Source organism: Melampsora larici-populina (genome assembly GCF_000204055.1).
Source record: "Melampsora larici-populina 98AG31 unplaced genomic scaffold MELLAscaffold_97, whole genome shotgun sequence".
Classification (NCBI taxonomy): domain Eukaryota; kingdom Fungi; phylum Basidiomycota; class Pucciniomycetes; order Pucciniales; family Melampsoraceae; genus Melampsora; species Melampsora laricis-populina.
The window spans coordinates 159,927-185,419 of NW_006768861.1; the positions used below are offsets into that span (position 1 = coordinate 159,927).

Consider the following 25,493-nt stretch of genomic DNA (forward strand, 5'->3'; position numbering starts at 1 on the left):
TGAGTTGATCAAGGGCGTGGATCGCCAGAGATCCCTTTGAAAACCCATGATTGTTTTGGAGATCTACTCCTGTATGATGTGTTTTACAACTGTACCGCGCCCAACCGCGCCCCGACTGGTTTAGGTAAGTTTCCAAATCGACGCATACAATCAGATCAAATTGACCACCACCACCATTCCAACAACAACTGAACCTTCAACAGCATCTCATCATCAACAAAATCACCTGGATTCACTTCTATCTCTTTCTTTTCTCGATCGGAAACTAATATTAAAATTACAAATTAATGTGAACACCTTTCAATTTATTAAACTCAAATGGAAAATCAAACATCTCGAACGGTTCATAATCTCAATTCCATATCCAACTCTCCAATTAGATCATATAGACGTCGTCCTTTCTCTAATGGTCTTAGAAAACGAGAAGGATTGCCAATCTCATCAAATTTCGATATAGAGCCATCTCAATCGAATCTTCTTTCAATCCACGATGACCAGATAGAACGTGAAGTAGAAAACATCTTTCGTCCTAGCGATGACGATGAAGATGAAGTAGATCAGATTCCTCCTGTACCTTCTACAAGTGAAGTCAGTGAGAAGGGTTACTTATCATCACTTCGAAATCCTCCTCCCTCTACTAGCAGCTCTACCTTGGTCAATGAAGAAGAATCTTATCCTGATAACATACGTAAAAAAATACGTGGTACCAATTCTCATCTATCCGGAATGGAATATGGACCTTCTCATTTGTTAAGCGCGTTTGAAATACCTCAAGGAGCTCATTTTGTACATCATACACCGTCTCAACCTTTCGCACAAAACGGCCAGTCCGTCACCTCATCTAAACTCAATCAAGATTATTCTCGTACTCAGCGATCGTTCAATCATTTCGAACTGCGCCAAGCTGACCACGAATCCTCACCACCATTAGCAGCGGAACGCTCACCTTCACCAGATCACCAGCCTGAGCCTTCGCCCCATCGTACCTCAAACACCAGTCACTCGCTTCGCCCTGGAAACTCGCCCCCCATCCCTTCGCATGAACAACCACCGCCTTCACCTCGCAGATCTTATCCCACAGTACATGACCAAAACATATTTAAAGCCATGATTCACAGTCCTAAGACAAATAGTCTTTCTTCACATCAATCATACAATCGATCTTCTACCCAGGATATAAGCTCATCAAGGTATTCTAAGATTCCCGCTAGGAAACAGGAAGATGAAGATGAAGATGTCTTACAAACGCCGAAACAGACTAAGAACACAGATTTCTGCTCAGCCGCAATGGCAGCTATTGATCAGGTAGTATCAGGGCAAAAACCTAAGGTGTCTAATACGACGTTCGAAAGCAATACTCCGAGACCAGTAGATAGCATTAGTGCTAGTCGGCCCATTAGCGCTAGATTTCCTAGACCACCCTTGGCCCACCTCGCAGGCAGACTGAAGGCACAATCTACTCAAGACGCTTCGAAAAATCGGCAAGAGGGGCCCGCGTCTAAAGTCGATCACCCACCACCTTTGCCCATCCAAGAGCACGTACATCAACTCGTCCACAATACTCACACAGATGAATTCTCAGCGAAATCCGTTTCCGCCCCATCAAGAGCACCTCTCGATCCCCCGACGACTCGAAAATCCGTACCATCAACAGGACTTCAAGACGAACGTAGATTGAAGGGATTGCTAAAGAATTCACCTGATCCTCAACGACCTGCTCCAACGGTTGAAACCCATCCTACTTCTAATCCGGTTAACAACACTCATTCGGGCCCACATCTTGCACGTACTCAATCACATCCGAATCCCCTACACAAATCGAAGCCCAGCTATGATGGGAGTGTGGTGTACAAAAGCCAACGAGCCGAGATTCATGAAAGCTCGATCGGGTTTGAAAGGCAGCAGAATCATGACAAGTTGGCTTCAAATCAGCAGCATGGTTGGCCTGCATCCCCGTTTCTGAGGCCCAAGAATCCTGACTCGGACTCGGACTCCGGTGATAGCCCCGACCTACCCGTGGTTGTAGAAGAGCTGGACCAGGGCCCGAATGTCGCTAGTCAAGTTCTGCTCAATCGCCATTCTGTCAGAAAAAAAGTAGCTTTTGTAGGAGCAAGTGATCATCAAGGCAGTCACGAGATTAGGTTACAATCACAAGTGAGTACAACTCTTGTCAAATCCCAATTGGAGAGAAGTAGTCTCCTAGTCTGGGTATCGTGAGTGAGATTTAGTATGTAAAATATCTTTTCTGATGTTCTACTTCTCGCTTCATACTTCACCGTTTCCATCCAGACATCAACTAACCTGCTCGTGTTTTGATCTCTCGATCACTTCATTCCCCTGTAATCGTATTAGGTTCCTCAACCTTTACATTCAAAAATCGGCTCCTCTCCGGAAGATTATCCGTATGATCCAGCCAACTTAACGTTCAAAAAGGAGACATCAAGGTTTGCTCCTTTACAACACTCTATGTCGGAGACATCAGTCATGGACAGCGGGTCCCAAACCCTGTCAACCCCCAAGATTACAGGCTTTTATCCAATGACCCCAGCTCCTCCTGCACCTCGTCGATCGAACCCTTTACCCGTCCCATCCTCTTCAACACTCTCTTCCGCAACCGACAAACGTTTGGATCAACTGAAAGCTCAAGAGCCTGAAGGCCTGTCACGTAAACAACATCACGAGGCTGGACCTGATCAGACAAGCGAGATCCCTTTACCCGTACCATCCTCTTCAACTCTCTCTTCCGCAACCGACAAGCGTTTGGATCGACTGAAAGCCCAAGAGCCTCAAGGCGTGTCACGTCAACAACACCGTGAGGCTAGACCTGTTCAGACAAGCCAATCGGGTCATCACCTCCATATTCCGGATCGCAATATTGAGAAGCAGAAACTTGAAAACTTCAAGGGCAAGGGGAAAGCGATAGAGGAACCCACGGTGAATCTCGACGCCTACTTCACACCAGTACCAAAGTCGAAAAAGGAATCCGAACCTAAAGGACAAGCACAGCGAACTCTCGATACACAACTTGCCTATCAGTCCAGAAGGATGAACACCGATGACACTTTGCTTGATGCAACTCAATTGGAATTTAGTCGCCTAACTGCCCCAACTCCTCATCCTCCCGGATGGTTTGCAGAAACTCCCGTTCCTCATGTCAAGATCAAACCGAAGAAACGAGTGGTCAAGTCTCCGCCTATTGAAACAGACCAGACGCACATTGGCAATCAGGATAACCTATCAAGGAGACCTCCTGATGTATCTGCAATTCCCTCATCCTCGAGACAAGCCTCTTCTGATCATCTAGCCGGGCCTAAACGAGATCAATCCTCCCAATTCGTCACTACTACTGCGATCAACTCATTACCCGGAACTGCTCGATATGATGTAAAGGGCAAGCCTTCGCATCCTCCGCCAAAGTCTAATGTCAACACAACGGATTTGCTTAACCAGCCCGTTTCTCAATCAACCAACAACATGCGTACACATCATCCCCGTTCTAACTCTCCAAACCTTCAACCTACGCATGACAAGGTCTCATCCACGTCCACATTGGAATCCTCCAATCAGCGACCTTCACTCTCTACCAAACCCGAGTCAACGCCAATACCCCCAACGCGACCGCCTGAAGACATCTCAGCCCAAGTTATGCCCAACCGGGCTCAACATTTGCGACCTCCGACTCGTCAATCTGCTGATATCACACACGCTTCTATGGCAGTCAATTGCCTCAACCTCTTGCAACAGTCTATCCGTGGCAAGCTGGGTCCTCTCGATGACGTAGACCTAATGAATATGAGCCTTCCGCCTTGTGCGGGTGGTGACTACAGCACTTTCGAGGTCAGTGGCCAACAGGACGTTGGTCAGATAGCTCATCTACTCAAGGACCTACTGGGTGATATACAGGAATTGAAAACTACAAAAACTGGTGTCGAATCTTTAGCAGAATCGTGAGTATAGGTTTCGTTCTTTCTGCTTTCGATCGATGAGTAAATATGCTTGTATTGACATGTGCATCTACACCTTTAGGAGTTCATTCCTTTTGGCTGATGATACGCTTCGGCCGAAAGCGTCACCTGATCCGGCGATGCTCCCTCACTCGCACAATTCGATCTTGGGCGCATTAGCTCGGCAGTCTGATAAGGTTGCGACAACGAGAGCGCCTTTGGTTGATCATCTTGGTTTCAATGATGAATCTTTGAGATCTCCTGAGTCGCAAGATGTCAAGACGGATATTAAGACATGCGATCTTATCTCAAAGCCAAGAACCAGCTTACGCAGTCGCGCCCTATTGGATTGGATAAAGATTCCTACAAGTCTCAATGGATATAAACGATATCAATGGGTTATTGGACTGATTTTTTTGCAAGTGTTGATGGTGTGGCTCGTTATCAGGTAAGGATACTAATCTATTATATGACATGATTGATCTCGATATATATGCTGACTTGACGATTCTTCAAATTTCACTTTGTGATTTTAATAGCTTAGCAACTGTTCGCGCTGTGAATCTTGCTCACGCGGGCCATTATTACCCTCGATATGTACTACCAGGTCATACAGGTATAATATCAAGAATTCTTCAATCTTATCATTATCTTTCTCCTGAAAGACTTGAAGACACTGCAAATTCATCATGGTGGCAGATTGGATTAAGATCAATCGTTGATATTTCTTGGTTTATAATTGATTGGATCTTTGGATTTCGTTGGTCATTAGATAGAATAACAAACGTCACTTCATTTCAAACTAATGATTCAGAGAATTGGTTTGAATCTATGATTGAATTAATCTTTTCATTTTTTTTTGAAAATCATCATGAAAGGTTTGGTGAAGGGGAGATTGTTTGGGTTAATCAAGCTGGTGTCACTTCATATCTTCGTTCTGGATTTTCTCCTACTTGAGTTTGATATCTAATTGATTGAATTGGGATTTTTTATATATTTTATTTATTTTTAAGAGGTTTTTTTCTTTTTTCTTTCTTGTTTTTGTTTATTATTAAGAAGATGTGTTTATTTAGAAACCTTTTAGGGTCTTGATTATAATTTAGATTTCATTTAATGTCAATTTGAGTTTTTTAGTGTTTTTTTTAAATAGATGAACTCATCAAATGTTGTAAGCATAAAAAGAAAAAGGATTTTCCATCATTTTTTTTGTTATATAAATTAATTGATTTGTTTGTATGTGGTGTATTTTCATAGGTTTAGGTTAGTTTATCAAACATGATTTTCTTGATACGGCAAGCAAATATAATTTTACTTTTAAAGGGAATCGATGTTGGTCATTGATACATGTGAGGAGGATTTGTGGTAATTTGAGCTGGGTAGCATGAGTAGAATTGCAAGTCATTGAGAGTTACTTTGGGCCTGGGACCTGGGTTGAGCAGCTTTCCTCATGAGCTTGATTTCGAGATTCATCATGTTTCAGATCTCATAATTGGAATGAAGAGTCAGTTCATAATCACCATATCATCAATTTGTACTTTGTTATATAACATTCCCAAAATATTCTCGTGTTCAACAAATCACTCAGCTCAGCATCCCACCTATGTATCCTGTGCCCGAGGCTCAAGATCTACCCCCGTGTCTAAACCCCGTGTCTAAACCCCGTGTCTAAACCCCGTCGACTCAACACCAACTGAGGACGATACGGTGACGTCTGCAAACTCGTAAGGACCGGCCTCGCGTTCATGAGCCGTCGAGTCGTCCGGTATGTCAGATGACCGGATGGAGACTGATCGACGAATCAAACTACAAACAGTTCAACTGAAGACGCCATTTTCTTTGATCTTTACCAACTATTACGATGGCATCACCCAAACCCACAAATAAAGAAGTTACCAATGATGTGATCGAGTATGGCTCAGAATTTTTAAGACCAGAAATTGATGATAATTCAATAGAAGGAGGAATCGAAATCGAACCGACAATTCAGTCTGCTGGATCATCAAAAGCAGGTCCATCAACCAATTTTACAGAAGGTTCAGAAACTCATGAAGAAGTATCAAAAGGAAAAGGAGAAGTTGGACAGGAAGAAGAAGAAGAAGAACTTAATATTTCAACGGCTGGTCCTTCTAGTAAGAAAAATAAAAAAAAGAAATCTAAAGGGAAAGCTTCAGCTATTGCACAAAAATTAAAGAACTCGTTGAATGGTACGGTAAGTAACAATGGAAATAGTAATACTGGGAATGTATCTTTGGAAAATAAATTGAGTCCTGAAGGTCATCAGTTAGTCGTTGATCGGGTAGGTCTAAGTTGCTTCATCTTCATGTATCCTTTACATTACATGCTGATCATGATCTATCGATTGTGGTAGATTCGGGCTAATAGTGGAGACGCAATTGCTGATCAAGTGGCTGCACTGGGACCAGCGGAACTTGGGAGGATGTTGGATAACCTTCGTTTGTTGGACGTCATGCAAGGAAAGAACAGTGGTAAAAACAAAAAAGATATGGCAGATCACAAGTTTTGGGCCACCCAACCTGTTTTACAACTCGATGAACGTTTGTGAAAAGTCCTTTTTTTTGAAATCTATTATTGAACCAAGTTGAATTTTGATCATGAACTATTCGTCTTTACAAACCCAGAAAACACCAGTTTTGAAGAAGGTGAAATTGAACCTAATAAACCTGGTGACGAAATTCGTCAAACTCCTCTCACTTTACCTGATGGATATGAGTGGTGTTCTTTGGATCTTAATGATGAGATACAAGTGAGGCTCAAAATTGATTAAGTTCGATCTGTTATTGCGTTTTTCTCACCTCTCACCCTTATATTGTTTGAACACAGTTACGCGAGGTTTACGAGCTGTTAACTGGTAATTACGTGGAAGACGATGATGCAATGTTCCGATTCGATTACACAGCTCCTTTCATTAGATGGTTTGTCACTTTACTTGGGATCTGAATATCTCGAATATACTTCATTGATATGACGATCATCTTTTCTAGGGCTTTACAACCACCTAATTTTGTACAAGATTGGCATGTTGGAGTGAGAGTAGCTTCAGGAAAAAGAAGACTTATAGCCTTCATTGCTGGGGTTCCAATGAATCTCAAGGCTCGATCAACGTAAGTGAGGTGATTGTCTCGGACTGATATCCAAAACCAACGAAAGTCCTCAATGGGTGTTTTTTTCTGTTCATAGGGTTAAGGATTGTTCAGAAATTAACTTTCTCTGTATTCATAAAAAACTTCGAGCTAAACGTTTAGCACCAGTCTTAATCAAAGAAATCACCAGACGATGTAATATCAGAGGTATCTTTCAAGCTATCTATACAGCAGGGATATTCCTTCCAACTCCAATCTCACGTTGCCAGTGAGTACTTTCTTAGTTGGCCGCTGGTGTATGATATCTCGTCTTGCTGACCCTCGTTATGTAGGTATTTTCATCGAAGTCTTAATCCAGCCAAACTCATTGCTACTGGATTCTCTTCTCAACCTCGTGGAGTTTCAATCGCACGACTCAAAAGAATGTATGAATGTCCAACTGAACCTTTATTACCTGGATTTCGTGAGATGGTAGAGAGTGATGTACCGACAGTTGGGATCTTGTTGAGACGATACATGAGTCGATATGATTTACAACCGATCTTATCAGATGATGAGATCCGTCATAACTTTATTAGTGGAAGAGGTAAAGGTGAACTGATAGATGGCAGAAGGGAAGAACAAGTTGCATGGAGTTTTGTTGCAGAAGTAATTTTGATTCTTTTCTCTTTGGTTCAAAGTGATCAAAGCTCATCTTTTGATCATCATTAAACTCATCACTGACGAAAACCCGATCTTTGTTCATCTTAACAGAATCCAGAAAATCATACGATCACCGATTTTGTTTCGTTTTATCATTTACCATCTACTGCAATGAATTCAACACCACATCAAACGATAGATGCAGCTTATTTATTTTATTATGCGACTACATCTGTACCTTCATGTTCGAATTTATTTCAATCAGTAGAATCGGAACATCAATCTAATCAATTAGAAAAAGAACCTAATTGGATTGAAGAAAGTGTTGAAGATAGATTAGTCTTAAAGAAAAGATTAATGACTTTAATTGGTGATGCATTGATTATGGCACAAAAGGTTTGATTTGTTTATATTTTTCGATTATTCAATTTTTGGAAAACTTAGTTGATCGATTGAATTTTGATCTTATTGGAATTTAGGCTAAATTTGATGTTTTCAACGCTTTAACCTTGATGGATAATTCATTATTTGTGAAAGAATTACAATTTGGAGCTGGGGATGGATTTTTACATTATTATCTTTATAATTGGAAAGGTAAGATTCTTTCAACTTCAATCTTTTTAGTTTATCATGATTCTGATATAACTGCTTTGGGTGGTTTTCTTTCCTGCATTTTAGTTCATCAAATTCAAGGTGGTGTTTCAGGTGAAGGTGGAAGTGTTCAAGTTAGTGAAGGCTCTACTGAATCACCTACAACTGAAAGGATTGGTAGTGGGGTTGGAGTGGTGATGCTTTAATGTTGTCAATGAGGGTTGATCAGCAAATTTAAGATCTATTGTAATGATTTACTCTTTATTCGAGTTACTCAATATATCTAGTCTTTTGCCCAAACTCATCTCAATCAAAGATGCGCCAGATTCTTGGTCATCTTGAGTTCACGTGGAAGTATTCAAATACGGTACTCAAAGCAAGTATGTGGGTGCACATACTTTTCGCTACATACTTTTTTTTGGCGGGGAAAACGAGATCAAAAGTATATTTTTGTTTTTTTCCCCGCCAAAAAAAAGTATGCAGCACAAAGTATGTACACCCACATACTTGCTTTGAGTACCGTAAAAGAAAGAGACAGTCCGACTTTTACGATATGCGCTGGGTTTGATGTGGTCAGTGAAGTGAAAGGGAGTGAAAGGGTCTCTTGTCTAACGTGAAGATCGGAGTCCTTGCCATGCTCAGAATGCGAGCGCACTTTTAAGTTTTCATGGAGGCTGAGCGTGCCGGACCGGGTCCTGTACTATTTCTTAGCACGCCCGTCCTTGGGCCGATTTGTCACCTGACATACATATGTGATATAGGCATCTGTGCCATGTCATGGGGGAGCACCAGAGGATCCGGGTTTCCGACCTGGGATTCTGGGACTGTGGGATTCTGGGATTTTGGGATTTTTGCTTACCCCGCTGTAAGCATAGCTGTAAGCTTATTACACGAGATATCACATGTTACGACCTAAAGTCCAAAAGCCTATGTGACAAGTCTAAAAAAGTACCGCAAGCCTTTCACAACCTCATTTCACACCCCACCGTGTCGTCGCCTCCTCCCTCCAAGTCTTCAAGACCTCTCTCCATATCCACCGTTCTCTCTCAGTTTCACCACCCCAAGATGGATGTGCCCAATATCAAAGTACAAGTTTGTGTTTCATCCAACCCAACTGGGAAGTCGCAACACCTCAAAAATCTTCATCATGATCACACACGCCTGCGCAATTTTCATCAAGAGTTTGTTACCTTTGATTCTTCCAAATACAATCTTTGATCATGGTCGTCGCGTCACTTGTCCACGAACGCTATCGATTTATCACCAAAGGACACCTACCTGAGCCGCGGCTCAACCAACTCGTTGGCATTCTGTGTCCAGAATGCCACACTCCACTCCGTTATCAAGCTGCACTCGAAGACGCTTGGCGGATCCATGCAAGTTCTATTCCTTTACTATCTCTTGTTTTCGCCATTCTATCCGTCAACGCTGACACTGCCTCATGTCTTCATTAGTGCCCAAGCAAGCCAAAAAATAGCCACAACTGGCGAACGTGGCGATGTGATCAGTTCAACCACAAGCGAGCCCTGATCAACGCTGGGGCTCCACGCCCCATTATCTCTTGTTTTTTAGATTGGGGACCCAGAATCTCCCCCAATGGTGTTATACTCCCTCCCAAACCAACCCGAGACGACCTTACCAATCGGGCACCCCCGCTTCCTCGCGATGGCCATCCTTTCCTCGGTCCAGTAGAGCAGGAATTCACACCCTTCAAAAATCAACTTGATTCGCTTGCCGGCCCCCAGCGTTCCAAAGTCTCTTACCCATGTCAGAGAGCGTCTCGAGGGCCGGTAGCACGTGGCCACCGGACCACTGGCAACAAAAGCTGCCCTTATCAATACTGTCAATCGGTCAGTTTCCAATGGCTCTATCTATCCATTAAAAAACCTTGATCTAACCAGCCCAAACTTTACATTCCATTATAGTGCTGCCTTGCCTATGGTCTAGGAGCTTGCCTGAAGCATGTCCGTCCCCTCGCGCCCTCTGTGACCCAACGTCCTGCCAGTGAGACTGCCACGCACGTACCTACTCCCAGCACTTCGGCTCTACCACACCCACCACCCCAAGCACTGCAACCAAGTGCCAGGGCACAACCTGCACCTGCACCTCGCATACATCAGTGGGCCCAATCTGTCAACTCACTTGGGCACCGACTGGGGATCGAAACGGTGTCAGCAATCCAAATCGACCGCCGCGAAAGATACAAAGCTGTGGACATTGGCAGAGCAAACAAGTATGACGAGAGGAAAGTGGTGACTATACACCTATGGCTTGATGTACGACATTTCCCAAGGCCTTACTGTCATGAATGAGACTGACGATCATCAAAACTCTTAGGCACTTGAATACAAGGTGATATCAGCCCATATGGAACAATGGCCTAAAGCCAGGTTGGAGGAATCTCCGCTGCTCATGCAAGCATGCACACGAAAATTTGGCGCCACTTGGAACAGGGCGATTTGTTTTTGGGATGAGAAAATTGACAATTGGGTAGGTAAGCATTGTCATGGTCAACCACCCGCCGAAGTTAACCCTTACATCCAGCACGAGACGATGGTCTCATTCCCACACAGATATCCGGCGAACAAGAACGAGATCATCGTCAAGTCGCCCAACTTGGATCCTTGGACGCCTGGGTTGCCCCAGTCAAACATTAAGGCCTTTGCAATCAATAGCAGCCACGACCCTCTCCCTAAAACAACTCTTGATTTCCTGGAGGACGCTGACAACACCGACGATGTCGATGTGGTTGTGGTGAACGGCAAAGGATCTAAATCCCATCCCATTGAACCCGAAGTTACTAAGGAACCCGAAGTTACTGTTACTAAGGAGCCTACTCCAACCCCAACCCCAACGCCAGTCAACACCTTTGATCCCAACTCACTTGACAATGAAGACGATCACACGCACAATGTAATTGCTTTTGACCGCGAGGACTCCGAGCTACCCCACTTCGACCCTATGTATCACTCACCAAAAGGAGCAGATCGACCTTTGGATCTCATAGTTAGTTGATTTCCTGGCAAACCGGACCTCATTCCAGACTGATGGCCTGATGTGGTGTTACGCGTTCATTCACGATGTGTCATAGGCAGACTCCCAACAGACTGCATCACCGGTGTTAACGGACCCATCAACAACCAACCCAACGACGACGACCCACCCAAACACCGTCAAGAAGAAAGGGTGGCCCTCGTCATCTTTGCTTATAACTGATCTCCTTTCTTGGTACAGGGACTGTGAGATTCGCGCTGCCACGCTGGCATGGAAGGATACATATGGTTCCGAGTGGGTTTTTGCCCGCTCAACTGTGCATCGTTATAAGAACTGGATCAATGAGGTTACCTACCGGTGTTTTTCGGCCGAGTACACCAACTTTCCACTTGCAAATGTGGGGGATGCACGTGAGGTCTTCAAGAAAGAGTTCAAATCGGTTTTGTGAAGAGTTCTGGTACGCGCGTGACTCACTCGTGATGATCATGATCATAATATTTTTTGCTGATTGCTGAACTACACAGAAAGACAAATATCATCATGGAACAAAGATGTGGATCTTTGTTCCTTCTTGAACCTATGACCAACATTGGACCCATTGCCTCCTAATTCCTGTCACCTATCTAATCCCTAAAAGCGCAATTCTATATGACTTTGTTAGTTTAATCAACTCGCGGTCGAATGCAATTCAAATATTTCTCTTTGTGACTTTCCATTTGTCAGTAGCCCAAAAAATCAACCTACGCAGGGTCTATGCCGCTTTAATAGACCCTGCCTACTCAGATACCTACCCTGCCTACAATATGATTAAGCCTCACGAGAGTGCTCGCCGTCCCGTCACCATTGCGCCCTGGCAATTGTGACCCTTATTTCATAGAGACCCTACCTACCCCACTTCGCCATAGACTAAACTCTTGGAATACGAGACGCATAGGAAGCAATTAACCTATCCTTCCACAATATATAAATATCGTCTCTGATGAGACGATATATTGCGAGCAGTGTAAGTAACTGACCATGGCTTCGCCACCAGACCTCACCGCAACCATAAATGCCATACTTACTACAACTAGTGACGTGCGCGATTTCTGATTATATCTCATATAACCCTTCACTAAATCATATTAAAGCTTATCACCCTTTTTGATCTCTTCCATCCTCAGACCATGCTATTGCGATTGCGCCTGCCCGCCAACAGCATTGCGTGGCACAAAACCAACACCCAGCTCATCTTAAAATCCGTTGATGGGCAACCCCTAGTCTACCCCCTCAAAGCCTATGGATTCCTCACCGCCGAAGATAAGTTCATCCGTCAGTGGACTTATAATATCCATGGTGCTATAGGGCAAGATGAAGAATCCAGCGATGTATTCATCAAACACAGCAGCCTAAGTCAAAGTTTAGTGGCCACCGCACCTCCACAACAGCATGACCTCGCAGGAAAAGCCATGATCAGTGGCATTGGGAAAGTTGTCAAGGTCAACATTGATAATCTCAATGAAGATGGCGAATGGCACCTCACTCTTTACGCTGAACATGAAGCTTTCGACCCTGAAGTGAGCAAGCTAACATTCATTATCTTAGCTTCATATATCACTACTAATAATATCTCGACTATATATCGTTCAGGGACGAGCAAAGATCCAATTTGTGATCATCTATCAATTTGGAAACTTTTCACCGGAGTTATGCGAAATGAAGGCCATTGAAATAGAATCTTTCATGTACTTCCAAGGCCTTTTCCTTCGTCAAGATGTCGAGACCAAACGGTTAATTGTTCAAGTGCGTTTGCATTTGTTTAAGCCTCTTCTTAACTTTCATGACTTGTTGTCAAAGATGATTACTGAAGCGACTCCCTCTTATCACAGGTGGTTTGTCACACGGTTGTTCAGCTACTGCCTGATACTTAGGTCAACCTCAACCAATGTAATAAGTGTCTGATGTTTGTAATCAGTCACTTATTGAGTTTACAATATAGATCGACAATATCGTCAAGTGACATTGTATCTAGTTAGTTATGATTGCAATCACTCACTCTTGTAGAGTTTCACTCACTCGGTATTTGCAATGGTTCATTTTGTCTTGTCAATGTGTGAATGATTTGAGTCAGGAGGCTGTGATGAGAGGTGTGAGTGTGAAAGACACGCGTGTGTCAAATTTATTCAGATCAATATTTCGTGTTTTGAAGTACAGAGTCACAGTACGATTTCAGAAAAAAAAATCAACAAATAGGAATGGAAATTCCTGTCACTTTTCATTATAGAAATTGTATATGTTTCCACACGGATAAAAGACCCCATGGATAAAAGACCCATCCAATCATTTCAAACCACCAAACTAGACAATTCCAATACCCATGAACTCCATGCCCGGAGGTTTGCTCAGTTTTTTGGAGAGCCACACATTCCTCAAATACACCATTTCTTCCAAGAATAAATTATACCTCAGTGAGTGCATGTTACGGCACATGGAAGCAAAGCCTCCGTACCATATGTTGGTGAGTTCTGCAGCGGACACATTAAAAACCCACTCGCCATGTTCTTGTATATCTGGAAAGAGGTTTGGGTCAGTGAAGCGCTTGCAGAACTCATCACTTTCAGCATGTGAACGGTGGTGAAAGGGATCCACGGGGATAACTGTTCCTTGAAAGCGATGTGAATCCCCAGAACCGTGGTATATGTGTTCAGTAAGTCAACACGCGTTGTCATAGAACACCACCTCCGGTATCCCTTGAGGGAATGTATCTTCCAGAAAGTGCTGAATCGTAACATGAATATACAGACAGTGTTTGTGATCAGTTAAACGATATGTGAGACCAAAGTACAAGGTTGGGACTTTACTTACCTTGACGGCACTGACAGATTCCGAATGGTAGAAAGTCTTGCACGCCAGAATGATACCGCAACACCCAACACAGAGTTGATCGTTGTGCGTGCGGCACCTCGATGTCACGACCTTCTTAGCTTGCGATTCGCCACCATCGCGTGCGCCTTCGTGTGCTCGATTGGACTCGTCAGCTTGGCGTAATCCTTCGAGATCATTGAACTCTGCAGTTTCAGCGTCCAGGTGGACTGTGGGATCGGAGGGCAGGTTGGAACCAGGGCGGTTGAGAATGGCGGTGAGGGCAAAATTTGATTTGACCCTTTCGGTGAACTTAGCCCACGCTTCTATGTGGGAAGGGTCCCCACATGTTTTGGAATTGGAGATAGCATCGCGGCGGCACGGTTGAGCATGGCATCAATTCCCCAAAAGTCCGTAGTGATAAAGACAGAACCGATCGTTGATGTTTTGAAGGCGATTTGTGCAGGGCCCTTCTGGTGGCGGTTGTCCTGAAGTCTTTGCAAGCTCTTCCAGCTGTTTGGTAGAAGCACTGCATCGCCAGTGCCCTATGGTCAACCCGTCGGTGGCCACGGCTCGGATGCCTGTTTGCGAAGTGGTTTTCAGTGATGTTATATAAGATAGATAGAGATAGATAAATAATAAATAATAGACTGATTGACCGAAGTGCTTACCCATCAATATCTCCTCACCCGTCTCAGGATCAATTCCGCCGGACTTCACCCGGACACAGCGACTGCAGTAGTGGTCTCGGAAGCGAGTGCCTTCAACATTGAGTCGGTCGAGGTGAGACGCGATAGCCTCGTCCAAACGAACATCGTCAGTTCCTTTGGCAGGCACTGACAGTTGCATCTGTCGACGATCTTTGTGGCCTAAGAGAGCGCGCAATTCGAGGCCGTCTAGGCACACAGCCTCAGACATAGAGGGCGAAAAGCCCTCATCGAAAAGCGGAATGTCGACCCCTTCCACGTAGATCTCATTATACCAGTTGGTCAAGTTGAAGTGGGAGACGCTGGTGATGATGCAAGAATGATGAGCTTATGAGCGATCCTCGGACAGTAAAGGTGCAATCGGAAATGTAATTGTCTTACTTACTGAGCAAGCATTTGGATTACACGAAACAGGTGGCCTAGCCTGTCTGTGATGTAATAGTGGCAGTGTACGTGCAGAATCTTGTCGTCGCGTCCCATCGGCAAAGTGTAGTAGTGTTGCAAACTGTCGTGGGTGTAATAACTGGGGCAATACGTCGCATTACAGCCTGGATAAGATATTAAAGTATTAAACATTGAATAAGCATTGAAGTCAGTTCGCGAGGTAAAGTAAGTGAGGAGGGAGTGAAGAGTGAAGCCCTACCGGGACAATCCAAAATGACAGTCTGAACCGTATGCACCCCATCTGTGTCAAATAAGTAGCCATTGAGTCGGGTGTGAACGTGTAACTTGCAGGCTTTCGTGCAAACAATACAATGTGAAACTGGTGGGCGTAAGTATGAAAGGAACCACCATAACACAGGTGGTTCCAGTGTCCATGAAATCTGGCGGAGTGACATGACAGGTGGATCGGTGACATCTCAAGGTCAGTATCTGAAAGATACGACGCCACAACTCGAGAGTTTTTCTCCGCCGATCCAATCTCTCACGAATCGTCACGTATTCCGCAAGAATTCTCCCACAATCACATCTGTGATCTTTTTCGTGCAAGCATCATTATAAGAAGCTCAGTCTTACGGAATTATCATTCCACATATACAATCACATCTCAAATTATTAAAAGCTAGAATTCAAGTTTTAACAATGGATGACGCAATTCACCAAGCGGCAATCCGAGCAGAGGAACTACGGATGACACGATCTAGATCAATAGCTACTGGCCAAGCTCCCGGGCCCCCACTAGGCATAACTCGGCGGACAACAAACAGATCGGAGGCCAACAAAAACGTCGACCCAAATTCGGTGTCAAACGTGGACCCCGTTCCGAATGAAGTCGAAAATCTAGATGGAGTGGACATGTTAGACGAGGCGGAAGAAGGTCCCGGTATAGGTGAACTGCATTGAGTAGCGGACGGACCTCTAATCCCATCAGATGCCGAAGACGCTTCGTGGGTAGCCCCACCAGAAAAAGGCAAAGGAAGAGCCAGTAGTAGCGCAACATCATCAAGAGGAGACGTTGAAGGAGAAATGGATCAGGCGTATGAAGAATGGAACCCACAAGGTACGGACACGCTGATCTCTAATTTCCTCACCACTATCCTCTCTATCCTTCCAACCACACAGTTTTTCCGCAAACCCCCCCTCCACACACGGCACACCTCAGATAGAGCGCGATAGGCGCGAGGTGTTTACAGGAACCCGGAAGGGGTAAACCTCGCGGTAGATCCCCAGGAAGCCCTCCCAATATAGCGGTAGACGGAGGGCGGGGTTTTGGCAGTGATACGCAAATGTCCGTAGAGCCAACGAACATGGGTCCAAGAACCCATAAGGGGGGACACGCAGAGAACTCCATGAACCTGAGAGGGGGAGTTTCAAGAAGCGGCCTGATATTTTGATGAGCGATATATTCCCATAACGTCGATAAGCGAAACCTGACAAAGCTTACCTTCAATCGCCACACGTTCAGGATGCACCTTCTCAGCGGATCCCAACGTTTGGGTGACTCAACTGTTTGAGGATGGCCGATACGCGGAAGGCCACGCCCTACTAGAGCAGTTAATGAACCTGGCTCACCCACCGCAGGCACCATACGTAGCGAACGCCGATCAGCCTATACCGAGCGGTAGTGGCACCAACACCGCAAAGCAGCGTCGGTTGCTCCAGGAGGATCCTTCGAGCCCAAGCAAAGGAGACCTACCGCTAGCCAAACGCCCTAGGCCTTGTGGGGCCACAGAGAAGGCATTCCCGGCTGGAACCCAACAGTCTTTGCAAGCTATGGGCATAGCCCAGGGTCAGAGACTACCGGGTGATCGACTGCACGATCAGAACCAGGACTGTCGTCAACAATCGTCAGGAGACCTCTATAAACAAGGGACTCGCCAAGATCACCCTCAACCGGTAGACCATCCGACCCAGTTTAATCACAACTGTTTCCCCCCTCGCCGCCAGACCTCACCATCAGCCGGCAGACCAGATGCGGCACCCCCTCAACGCGACACACCGGCTAACCAGGCTAATCCAGAATTAGAAGACCCAGACGCGGCAGAAGCAGCGCAAGTAAAGATCTTGTTAGCCGCGAAGAAAGGACGGATGGTGTTACACAACGGGGACGTAGTGGAGAATGGACGGTACCTAGTGGCAGACCCCAGCGACGAGATGGAGAAGGGGCTGACACCCCTGTCACCGGTACTGACACACTGGTTGCGCACGTTCAAATCGTATATCCCCCTGACCGTATTCAACCAAATCTTCTTGATCGACGACCAGCAAGAGTGGAGCCGTTGGAAAGCCCCAACAGAGGCCAAGATCGACGACGGTTCAGCATCCTTACGCGTCTATGGGGGCGCACCACCGCCAGAAGAGCTCACAATGCAATTTGGACATTGGATCGACGGCATCAGCCTGTTCATCAAGTACGTAGCAGCGGAGGGTTGGGAGACCCTGGCCGAGAGGTTCGAGGGACACCGGAGGGTAGTGATGGACCTTCGGGAGAACTTTGGCTGGATGATCGCGCTCCGATACTGCCGGCGTATCAGGCAAGGTGTCATGCGCGAAACGTTGGATAACAAAATCAAGAATTTCAGTACTCTGCAATCAGATATTTTCGAAGAGGCGAAGATGACTGCGGACTCACTCAACGAAAAAGCTTATAGGACAAACCCTTACGCACCAGACGGGCCCCTCTCCCACCTCAACCCTCTGACCGGTTTACCACGCACGAACACGACGGCCTCGACGCTAACCACCAGGAAATCGACATACAAAGGCAACAAACCAAAGCCAAAAGAGTCAGTCATAGCAAAGAGGGAAGTCGACTGGATCCCGTCGGCGGAGTGGAAATTGATGTCATCGGAGCAGAGGAGAGACGTGAAGAGAGGGATGAATTTGCCAAACAAGAGACCTTACCAAGGCGTTTCATCAGGTCGATATTATCGAGAAGATGAGCCGTACAGGAATCGGGACCGCGGCGAGGAGAGGACCTACAGGAGGCGAAGCAGGTCTAGAAGTCGTAGCCCAAGGGGCAATAAAAGGAAAAAGCCTGGAGGAGGCAGACAGTAGTAAGCCTAACGACCATCATAGGAAATGAAGCGCACAAATGACGCCGCTGTAACTCAGTACCAACATGAAAAGAAACCCTGTGTACCAATGTCCTGACTTGCCCCAAAAATCTTTGTTTCGCCCCACTTCCACATTTCCCATTGAGCTCCTCCCCAAGGGTCCTAAAAGACCAGACAGACATCAACCCATGCCCGACTCTGCCACATGACACCCAGGTGAGACAGCTGTTAAGCCAGGTCTGGCCAAGGCAGGCTTGATGCGAGATGAACATCCCGTTATGGGAGGCAGAGCTCCTGAGGGCGGGACTCTTGACAAAATACCGTGACATCCCAAGCGGACTAAGAAGCGGTTTTGACCAAGGGGTAGGAAGAGCAGTCTTGCCAAACGTACCTTACTTCTGCCCCCCAAATCACTTGTCCGCTCTACTGGTGAGGGAGAAAATCGAGCAATCTTTTTGAGAAGAGATCGCAGCGGGCCGAATGTTCGGTCCATTTACCAAGGAGGAGGTATATCATCACGTCGGTTTCTTCAGGAAGAGTCCCCTAGGAGCAGTCGTAAACAGCAACGGCTCGACAAGACCGATAAACGATCTATCCTTCCCCCGGAACAACCCAGATCTACAGTCAGTGAATGCATGGGTGGATAAAGAAGACTACACGACGTCATGGGACGACTTCAAGGCAGTCGCACGTTTCTTAAAGATGACAGTAGGAGAGCTCGAACTTGCCATCTTTGACTGGGCAAAGGTGTATCGCCAAATCGCCATGTCTCCAGATCAATGGCGATTCCTTATGATTCTCACCTTTGAGGGCAGCGTACTGCTCGATACGCGGATAGCGTTTGGAGGAGTGGCTGGGTGCGGGAGCTTTGGCCGCGTCGCGGACGCGTGGAAAGCAATAGTGTTGGCACGGTTCCCGAAGTTGCTGGGAGCATTCCGCTGGGTAGACGACACAATGTTCGTCCAAAGGAAAGGTGACACAATGCATCTAGATGAGATCTCAAAGCTCAGTAAGGACTTGGGGGTGGTAGAGAATGAGGAGAAGAGGAAGGACTTCCAGGAGGAACAACAGTACCTTGGTTTTGTATGGAACGGTCGGGAAAAGACGGTGCGACTTCCGACAGAGAAAATTCAGGTCAGGACACAGGAAATAGAAGGTTTCTTGAGGAAGGAGGCCCACCGATATAAGGATGTGGAACGCCTGGCCGGGAAACTGGTCCACACGGCGATGGTGTTTCCTCAGATGCGAGTTCATAACGTCGACATATACCATTGGATGGCCGAATGGTACCATTGAGACGCCTATTGACCCACACCAGAAAGTGTCCGAGCGGACTTGGAACGGTGGCAACAGGTATTGAAATCAGCAGACCCCCTGCGTATTATCCCAGACCACGAAGCCCAAAACATAAACTGGGTGGGCGACGCCTCGACTTCGTACGGGATTGGAATTGTGATTGGTCGTCGGTGGGCGCGATTCCGGTTCTTAAAGGGCTGGAGAAGTGAGATTCGAGGGGAACCCACGAGAGGCATCGCATGGGCAGAAACCGTCGCGGCTCGCCTGGGTTTCTTGATGGTGAAAACACTGTACCAGGTAGCAGGTAAACGCTTTGTGATGCTGACAGACAACTCCGTCACCGAGGGCGCGATTCGGAACGGTAAGTCTAGGGACCGAGGTGTGAACCGAGAGTTCGTGAAGCTACAAGAGTTGTTATTAAGAAACCAGACTCAGCTTGAAGCAAAGAGGGTAAGGTCAGCAGACAATGCGGCGGACTTACTATCAAGGGGTTTAGATTTGTCAAAACATGTGTCGGACATGATGGTGGTTCCGATACCAGCCGATCTGAGACACCTCCTGAAGCAAGGGTGATAGGAAGCTTAGGTGAGCTCCGGCAGACCTTTAAGGCGAGAGACCACTGTTTTTACTCACCTCAGCTCAACCCACCGAAATCCTAATTCGGCTTGCCTCGTAATGGCCCACCTGCCACGACACTTCCAGGAAGCAGCAGCAAACACCTCTAGAGCAGGACGACATGCGGCCATGGGTAGCTGGGTGAATTCGACGCTAGCGGGCTACTCTTCCGGAATGTTGAAATTTGTAGAGTTCAAAATGAAGACAGAAGGGAGTTTCGACGCCGACCGACCGATAACAGACTTGGAAATCTACGATTTTATCGCGTGGGCTAGCGAGTCAGACCCAGCGATCCCAGATCGACCATCTCGAGCAGTCAGTTCGGTTACCGTCAAGAAGTATCTCGACGGAATCCGAGCCTGGCACTTGGTGAAACATGTCACCAGACCAATGGTAGACCCTGGGGTGGTAAAAACCCTCCTGACGGCGTCGAAACGGGCGGAAGAACAGAAAGACCTCGTGACGATCAAGAACCCAGTCATGATCCGCCAGCTCTTCAACCTGGTACAAGGTACGAACCGTCGATTGGAGGTAGATGAGTTAATCGGGACAGTAGGTCTGGTAGCTTTTTGGGGTGTAGCACGTTTAGGGGAGCTGTTAAGGAAGTCGGCATCAGACGGAGCAATACTGCGAAGACACGTCGAGTTTGGAACGAAACACGGTACAAACTTTGTGAGACTTCACCTCCGGAGAGCGAAGACGGCTGCCCCGGGCGAGGTTCAGGTAATTCACCTCCAGCAGCAGCTAAACGTGCTAGACCCGGTATTGGCAATCCGACGTCTGCTAAAACGGAATCCAGGCAGATCACCCAACAACTTATTATTCGAATACGGCGACGGACCTGAATACATTCCCCTGACAAAGACGAAATTCTTGAATGGGGTAGGGAAGATATGGGGAAGACCGAGTATAGGCACTTGGAGCGGCCACTCCTTCCGAGTAGGAGGGGCGTCCTTGAGATTCAACCTAGGAACCAAGATGGAGGTGATAGCGAAGTTAGGAAGGTGGAAGTCACTCACGTACTTGCGTTACTTGAAACCATACTCGGAAAGGGACACAGAAGATTCAATGGCGTTCTTGGCGGCCATCGAGGATCCAACTTGGGTAGAGAAATATAGTAGTGGTATGCTGGATCATGATAACGCTTGATTCAAGTTGGAGTCGCCTGTTTGGAATGAAGGGACAGGACATCAATGAAATCGAAACACAGAAACAAGAAGCCCAAAACCTTAATTTGAGTATAGCTTGAGTTTGAATGAGAGACAGATCGCCAAGTGCATAGAAGGAGCTAGTAGATCGCAGAGCGCCCGTCGAGCGTGGCGGGGTGTGCCTGAGGCTCAAGGCGCACGGCGCGCGTCTGAGGCATGGGAGGCAGACACACCAGCAGCGCTCGACGAGAGAGTGCACCTAGGAGGGTGGGTGGGTCCAGGGGAGGACACGGGCCGAGGTAGCTTTTGGTGTCAGAGAACCAACTTTGGTGTTCCAGAACCAAAGCCCTTGGGCCGGGGCCTTCACCCCCCGTACCCGCCCTCTTGACAGACGTAAAGAGGGCATTTCGGTGGTTGTTCACACACAACACATCTACCTCAAATGAGAGACAGGGATCCGTAGGAGGATCCTGACTCTCAGATCCATCCCAGAGCTAACATAGCGCTTTAGAGAATGGATTGTTCATGGATCGGAGGGGACAAGTTGGATTGGAGACCAAAGGTACGAATGGCGGCGACGGGGTCGAATCGTGTTGTAGGTAGGTAAGGATATACTAAACTCCATAAATCATGCATGAGAAGGTTGGAAAACTGGGGAGATAGCGCTGTGGCAAGGAAGGGTAAGACAGTTGGTCGGTGTGGTGCAAGACGCAGGTCCACTCCTGCGCGAAGTTTAACCTCTGAGGCTAAGGAAAAGAATCGAACGAAATCGCCGACTGTCAGTGTTGCGCTGAGTTGGGGGCTGGTGGCGGAAAGATCCACAACAAAGTCGTGAAGTAGCATCGTTGATGATTCCACTCGAGTGAAGAGTCAAGTGAAGTGAAGTGAATGGTTGTGTCGTAGTGGGGATGAGGGCTAATGATTTGATTCCTGTCACACACCTTTCGAAAAACCACGTTCACATCGTTAACACTCAAGTCATATTGTGATTTCACGGGTGACACATGGATAACGTATGTCCAAAACTATCTAGGTAGAGTAATGTTTTGGTACATGGTAGGTGTTTCCATGTTGTGAGTAGACCCATACACGCCCATGGTTTATGGGAGGTTTGTCCCAGAATCCCAGAGTCCCAGAACATTCTGGGCCACCCCCGGATCCTGTAGTTTACCGTGTCATGGTATGCTTATATAGCGTTATGGGGTTGGGAAGAAAGTTGAAACCAAGGCATGAATCAAGTCGCGCCACTTGTTTTCCTCTGGGAAACCAAACTGGTACGGGAGGACATAGCACTCATTGCCAGGGTGACATGGCTCTTCACACAAAAGCCATTCGGACTTGTCCTTGTTGTGTTTTCCAAAGGTTCTCACTAGGCTATTTGATGTTACCTGAAAGAAATCAATGTTAGTAAATGTGAATGACAGGTCAATATGGATAGATTATTTTGTACCTTTAAGCCTGAACTTTGTGTATGCATCTCGTCTGCGGCAACATGAAGGGCTTGCAAGCGCGAGGACATAGAAGCTACTCTCTCCAGGGCTTCTTGAAAATCTTTCAGCGTACGAGCTACATAAATGTTGGATTTGACCCGCTCCAAAGCCTGAAATTGTCCTAGATTTGGCTTTGATGCCCAATCCTTATGTTGTTTGCAAATCTTGATGTGAGGTAGGATTTTGGTGTCGATGGTCATGTTGTGTTGAATCCAATCGGGAGAATCGCGAGTGAAGTCCAGTGGCTTAAAGGGGCTGAGTTCGAATGTGACTAGGTGTTTGTCCATCAGATAGTCCCCAGCCGGATCAAAGGTGTAGCTATCTCCGTCAAGGATCACTGGGGTAACTAGGTAGTTCCAGCCTCCGTGTTTGGATGTACTGTTGGCTGAGAACATAAAATTGGTGTGTCTTAGTTGTCTTGATAAGTAGATGATCTCTTCCTCAGAAACCTCCAGATCTTGATTGATCAAGGCCCTGTTGAGTGGAGTACATTGTTTCCGAGTTGTTGACAAACTGATTGGAGGCTTTAAGTGAGGTTCAATGATGGTTAAAGTTGTATTGTTAACTTTAAGGTCCAGGGAGGAGGTGCTGGTGGGGATTGATGTTAGATGATCTGCAACCACAGGAGAAGAATTTCCGTGATCACTTCAATGATCAGCACTATCTGGGTTTTCATCAGTCCATGTTGAGTTGATGTCAGGCATGTTATTGAGGTTTGTGTTTTTGTAAGGGTAGATGATTATATGAGTAAACAAAAACAAATAACAGCTAGAAAAGGTAGTTGGGCAAAGATTCAAAATGAGGTGGAAAGTTTAATAAGGGCAAGGCAAATGAAGGATTGCAAAGTAGAGACTGATATGAACTTGGATTACCTCAACATATATTATTCCACGGTGATTAGAGGTTGCAGGGACGTCTTTCTACATCCATCTGATGTAAAACAAAATTGTAGAAGCTACTAAAAGAACAATATGATAATTGATCACTCCAATCAGATGTTGGTTCAATTGTTCATTGGATGTAAAACCACGTCATAGAAGTCACTTGTACTGGGGACCTCGGTGGCCTTCATGTCCAACAACGTATAAACAGGATTGTAAAAGAAGTGATATCTTCAATTATCTTTGATTCAGCCACAAATAACCCAGGCACTTGGGATATCAACATAGCAGTATAGATTGCACTTATGATAAAAGTCATGATCACACTTATTGAAGTGATGTATGAGTTGTAATGTATATATCTCCTTTTTTAAATAATAAAGCAAGCCTATTTACAAGGAATCATGGTAACATGGGGTCTAGAGGTTTACCAACAGTCACATATTCAACATTGCCACAGAAGGTTACTCCTTGCTTGTTTTTTAACCTTTCAATCAATCGGACGTTATGCAATCGGATCATTTCTTCCAAAAAAAAATTGTACTTTGTATATGTCATGTTCCGGCAGATAGAGTCAAAGCGTCCAAACCAGGCATTGACAATTTCAGCCGCGGAAGAATTGAACTTCCACTTGCCATTCCTCTTCAGTTCGGGAAAAATTTGAGGATCATTGTGGAGTCGACATGTTGTATGAGATTCCTTGTGAGATTTGATGTGGAAGGCATCCACCGGGAGGATTGTGTTGCAAACGCGATGTCGATCTTCAGCACTGGTTTGTATATGAGAATACAAACCACATGCATTGTCATAGAATATGACCTGGGGTAATTCTTTGGGGAATAGTTCGTATATCCATTCCTACTTTACCAAATCATGAGTGATCATAAGCTTCTTGAATGACAGCAACTAAAAGTTTAAAGCTCACCTTAACTTTGGTAACCAATTCTGACTTGTAGAAGGTCTTACGTGCAAGGATTATACCACAGGGTGACACCATCAGCTGTTCATTATGAGTTTCACAGTGTGATATAATAACCGTCTTCTTATTCTTGTTGGATTCACGGCCGTCGCGAGCTCCCTCATGCTCACGTTCCTCCACATCTGCAAGTAGTAGTGCTTTCTCTGTGACATCAGCTTCACCAGTCTCGTTCAACAAGATGGCACTAGGGTCAAGATGAAGGTTAGTATGTGGGAGATTCAATCTCCTGCAAAGACCAAATAACGAAGTATTCCGTTCTTTAAATTCTTTGTAGGCCGCCACATGTTCAATATCTTCACACGTATTGGCTCCCTTCTTGGCGGGTTTTAGACAGGGCTGCACTTGACACATTGCTTTGAGTAATTCTTTGTGTTCTGGACAATAGCGGTCATTAACATTATTTAGAGGTTGATCACAATAATTTAATGTTGAATTTGGATTGAGGTGTTGAAGTTGCTCCTCAGACACGCTGCAACACCAATGGCCAATGGTGATCCCGTTGGTAACAACCGCGCGCATGACTGTGGACCATATAAATATGTCAGATATGAAAGTGAATGTATCTTGTAATAGACGACTGACCACGGGCCTCCTCAAAGCTACCTGTGGGGAGAAACTCAGTACATAAGTTACAGACATGTGATTGGAAGTGGGAGCCCTTGTGTTTAAGCCATTCCAAGTGTTGGTCCATTGCTGTGTAGAATTGGCGGTTGTCTGCTCCTCCTGCGTCACTCTTCAGTCGTACACCACGTTCATTTGTGCATCTC

The 25,493-nt window shown here is 45.9% G+C and overlaps 7 protein-coding genes across 7 annotated transcripts; 5 read left to right on the forward strand and 2 right to left on the reverse strand.

The window, feature by feature from the left end:
- Window positions 1–318: 318 nt before the first annotated feature.
- Window positions 319–4,901, forward strand: MELLADRAFT_113873 (uncharacterized protein; the record flags this gene model as incomplete). Its single annotated transcript, XM_007418609.1, has 4 exons — window positions 319–2,154; window positions 2,353–3,947; window positions 4,027–4,392; window positions 4,484–4,901. The coding sequence occupies 4 exons, from the start codon at window positions 319–321 to the stop codon at window positions 4,899–4,901; spliced, it is 4,215 nt and encodes a 1,404-aa protein (XP_007418671.1).
- An 884-nt stretch (window positions 4,902–5,785) lies between these two features.
- On the forward strand, window positions 5,786–8,580 carry MELLADRAFT_46150 (uncharacterized protein; the record flags this gene model as incomplete). The annotated part of the gene is made up of 10 exons (XM_007418589.1): window positions 5,786–6,240; window positions 6,313–6,499; window positions 6,584–6,708; window positions 6,786–6,877; window positions 6,947–7,066; window positions 7,143–7,313; window positions 7,378–7,693; window positions 7,799–8,083; window positions 8,167–8,281; window positions 8,366–8,580. The coding sequence occupies 10 exons, from the start codon at window positions 5,803–5,805 to the stop codon at window positions 8,482–8,484; spliced, it is 1,968 nt and encodes a 655-aa protein (XP_007418651.1).
- A 1,019-nt stretch (window positions 8,581–9,599) lies between these two features.
- Window positions 9,600–11,720, forward strand: MELLADRAFT_96200 (uncharacterized protein; the record flags this gene model as incomplete). The annotated part of the gene is made up of 5 exons (XM_007418603.1): window positions 9,600–9,658; window positions 9,741–10,128; window positions 10,204–10,554; window positions 10,616–11,284; window positions 11,370–11,720. 5 exons carry the CDS (start codon window positions 9,600–9,602, stop codon window positions 11,718–11,720), a joined length of 1,818 nt encoding a protein of 605 aa, XP_007418665.1.
- Window positions 11,721–12,289: 569 nt separating this feature from the next.
- MELLADRAFT_69601 (uncharacterized protein) lies at window positions 12,290–13,182 on the forward strand (the record flags this gene model as incomplete). Its single annotated transcript, XM_007418594.1, has 4 exons — window positions 12,290–12,349; window positions 12,403–12,828; window positions 12,902–13,054; window positions 13,141–13,182. 4 exons carry the CDS (start codon window positions 12,290–12,292, stop codon window positions 13,180–13,182), a joined length of 681 nt encoding a protein of 226 aa, XP_007418656.1.
- Window positions 13,183–13,609: 427 nt separating this feature from the next.
- On the reverse strand, window positions 13,610–15,659 carry MELLADRAFT_96202 (uncharacterized protein; the record flags this gene model as incomplete). The annotated part of the gene is made up of 7 exons (XM_007418604.1): window positions 13,610–13,858; window positions 13,991–14,029; window positions 14,117–14,414; window positions 14,547–14,694; window positions 14,785–15,122; window positions 15,206–15,368; window positions 15,464–15,659. The coding sequence occupies 7 exons, from the start codon at window positions 15,657–15,659 to the stop codon at window positions 13,610–13,612; spliced, it is 1,431 nt and encodes a 476-aa protein (XP_007418666.1).
- Window positions 15,660–15,903: 244 nt separating this feature from the next.
- MELLADRAFT_96203 (uncharacterized protein) lies at window positions 15,904–18,318 on the forward strand (the record flags this gene model as incomplete). Its single annotated transcript, XM_007418605.1, has 4 exons — window positions 15,904–16,150; window positions 16,193–16,321; window positions 16,438–16,549; window positions 16,701–18,318. The coding sequence occupies 4 exons, from the start codon at window positions 15,904–15,906 to the stop codon at window positions 18,316–18,318; spliced, it is 2,106 nt and encodes a 701-aa protein (XP_007418667.1).
- A 4,375-nt stretch (window positions 18,319–22,693) lies between these two features.
- On the reverse strand, window positions 22,694–23,570 carry MELLADRAFT_69602 (uncharacterized protein; the record flags this gene model as incomplete). The annotated part of the gene is made up of 3 exons (XM_007418595.1): window positions 22,694–22,750; window positions 22,827–23,479; window positions 23,528–23,570. 3 exons carry the CDS (start codon window positions 23,568–23,570, stop codon window positions 22,694–22,696), a joined length of 753 nt encoding a protein of 250 aa, XP_007418657.1.
- Between the last annotated feature and the right edge of the window lie 1,923 nt (window positions 23,571–25,493).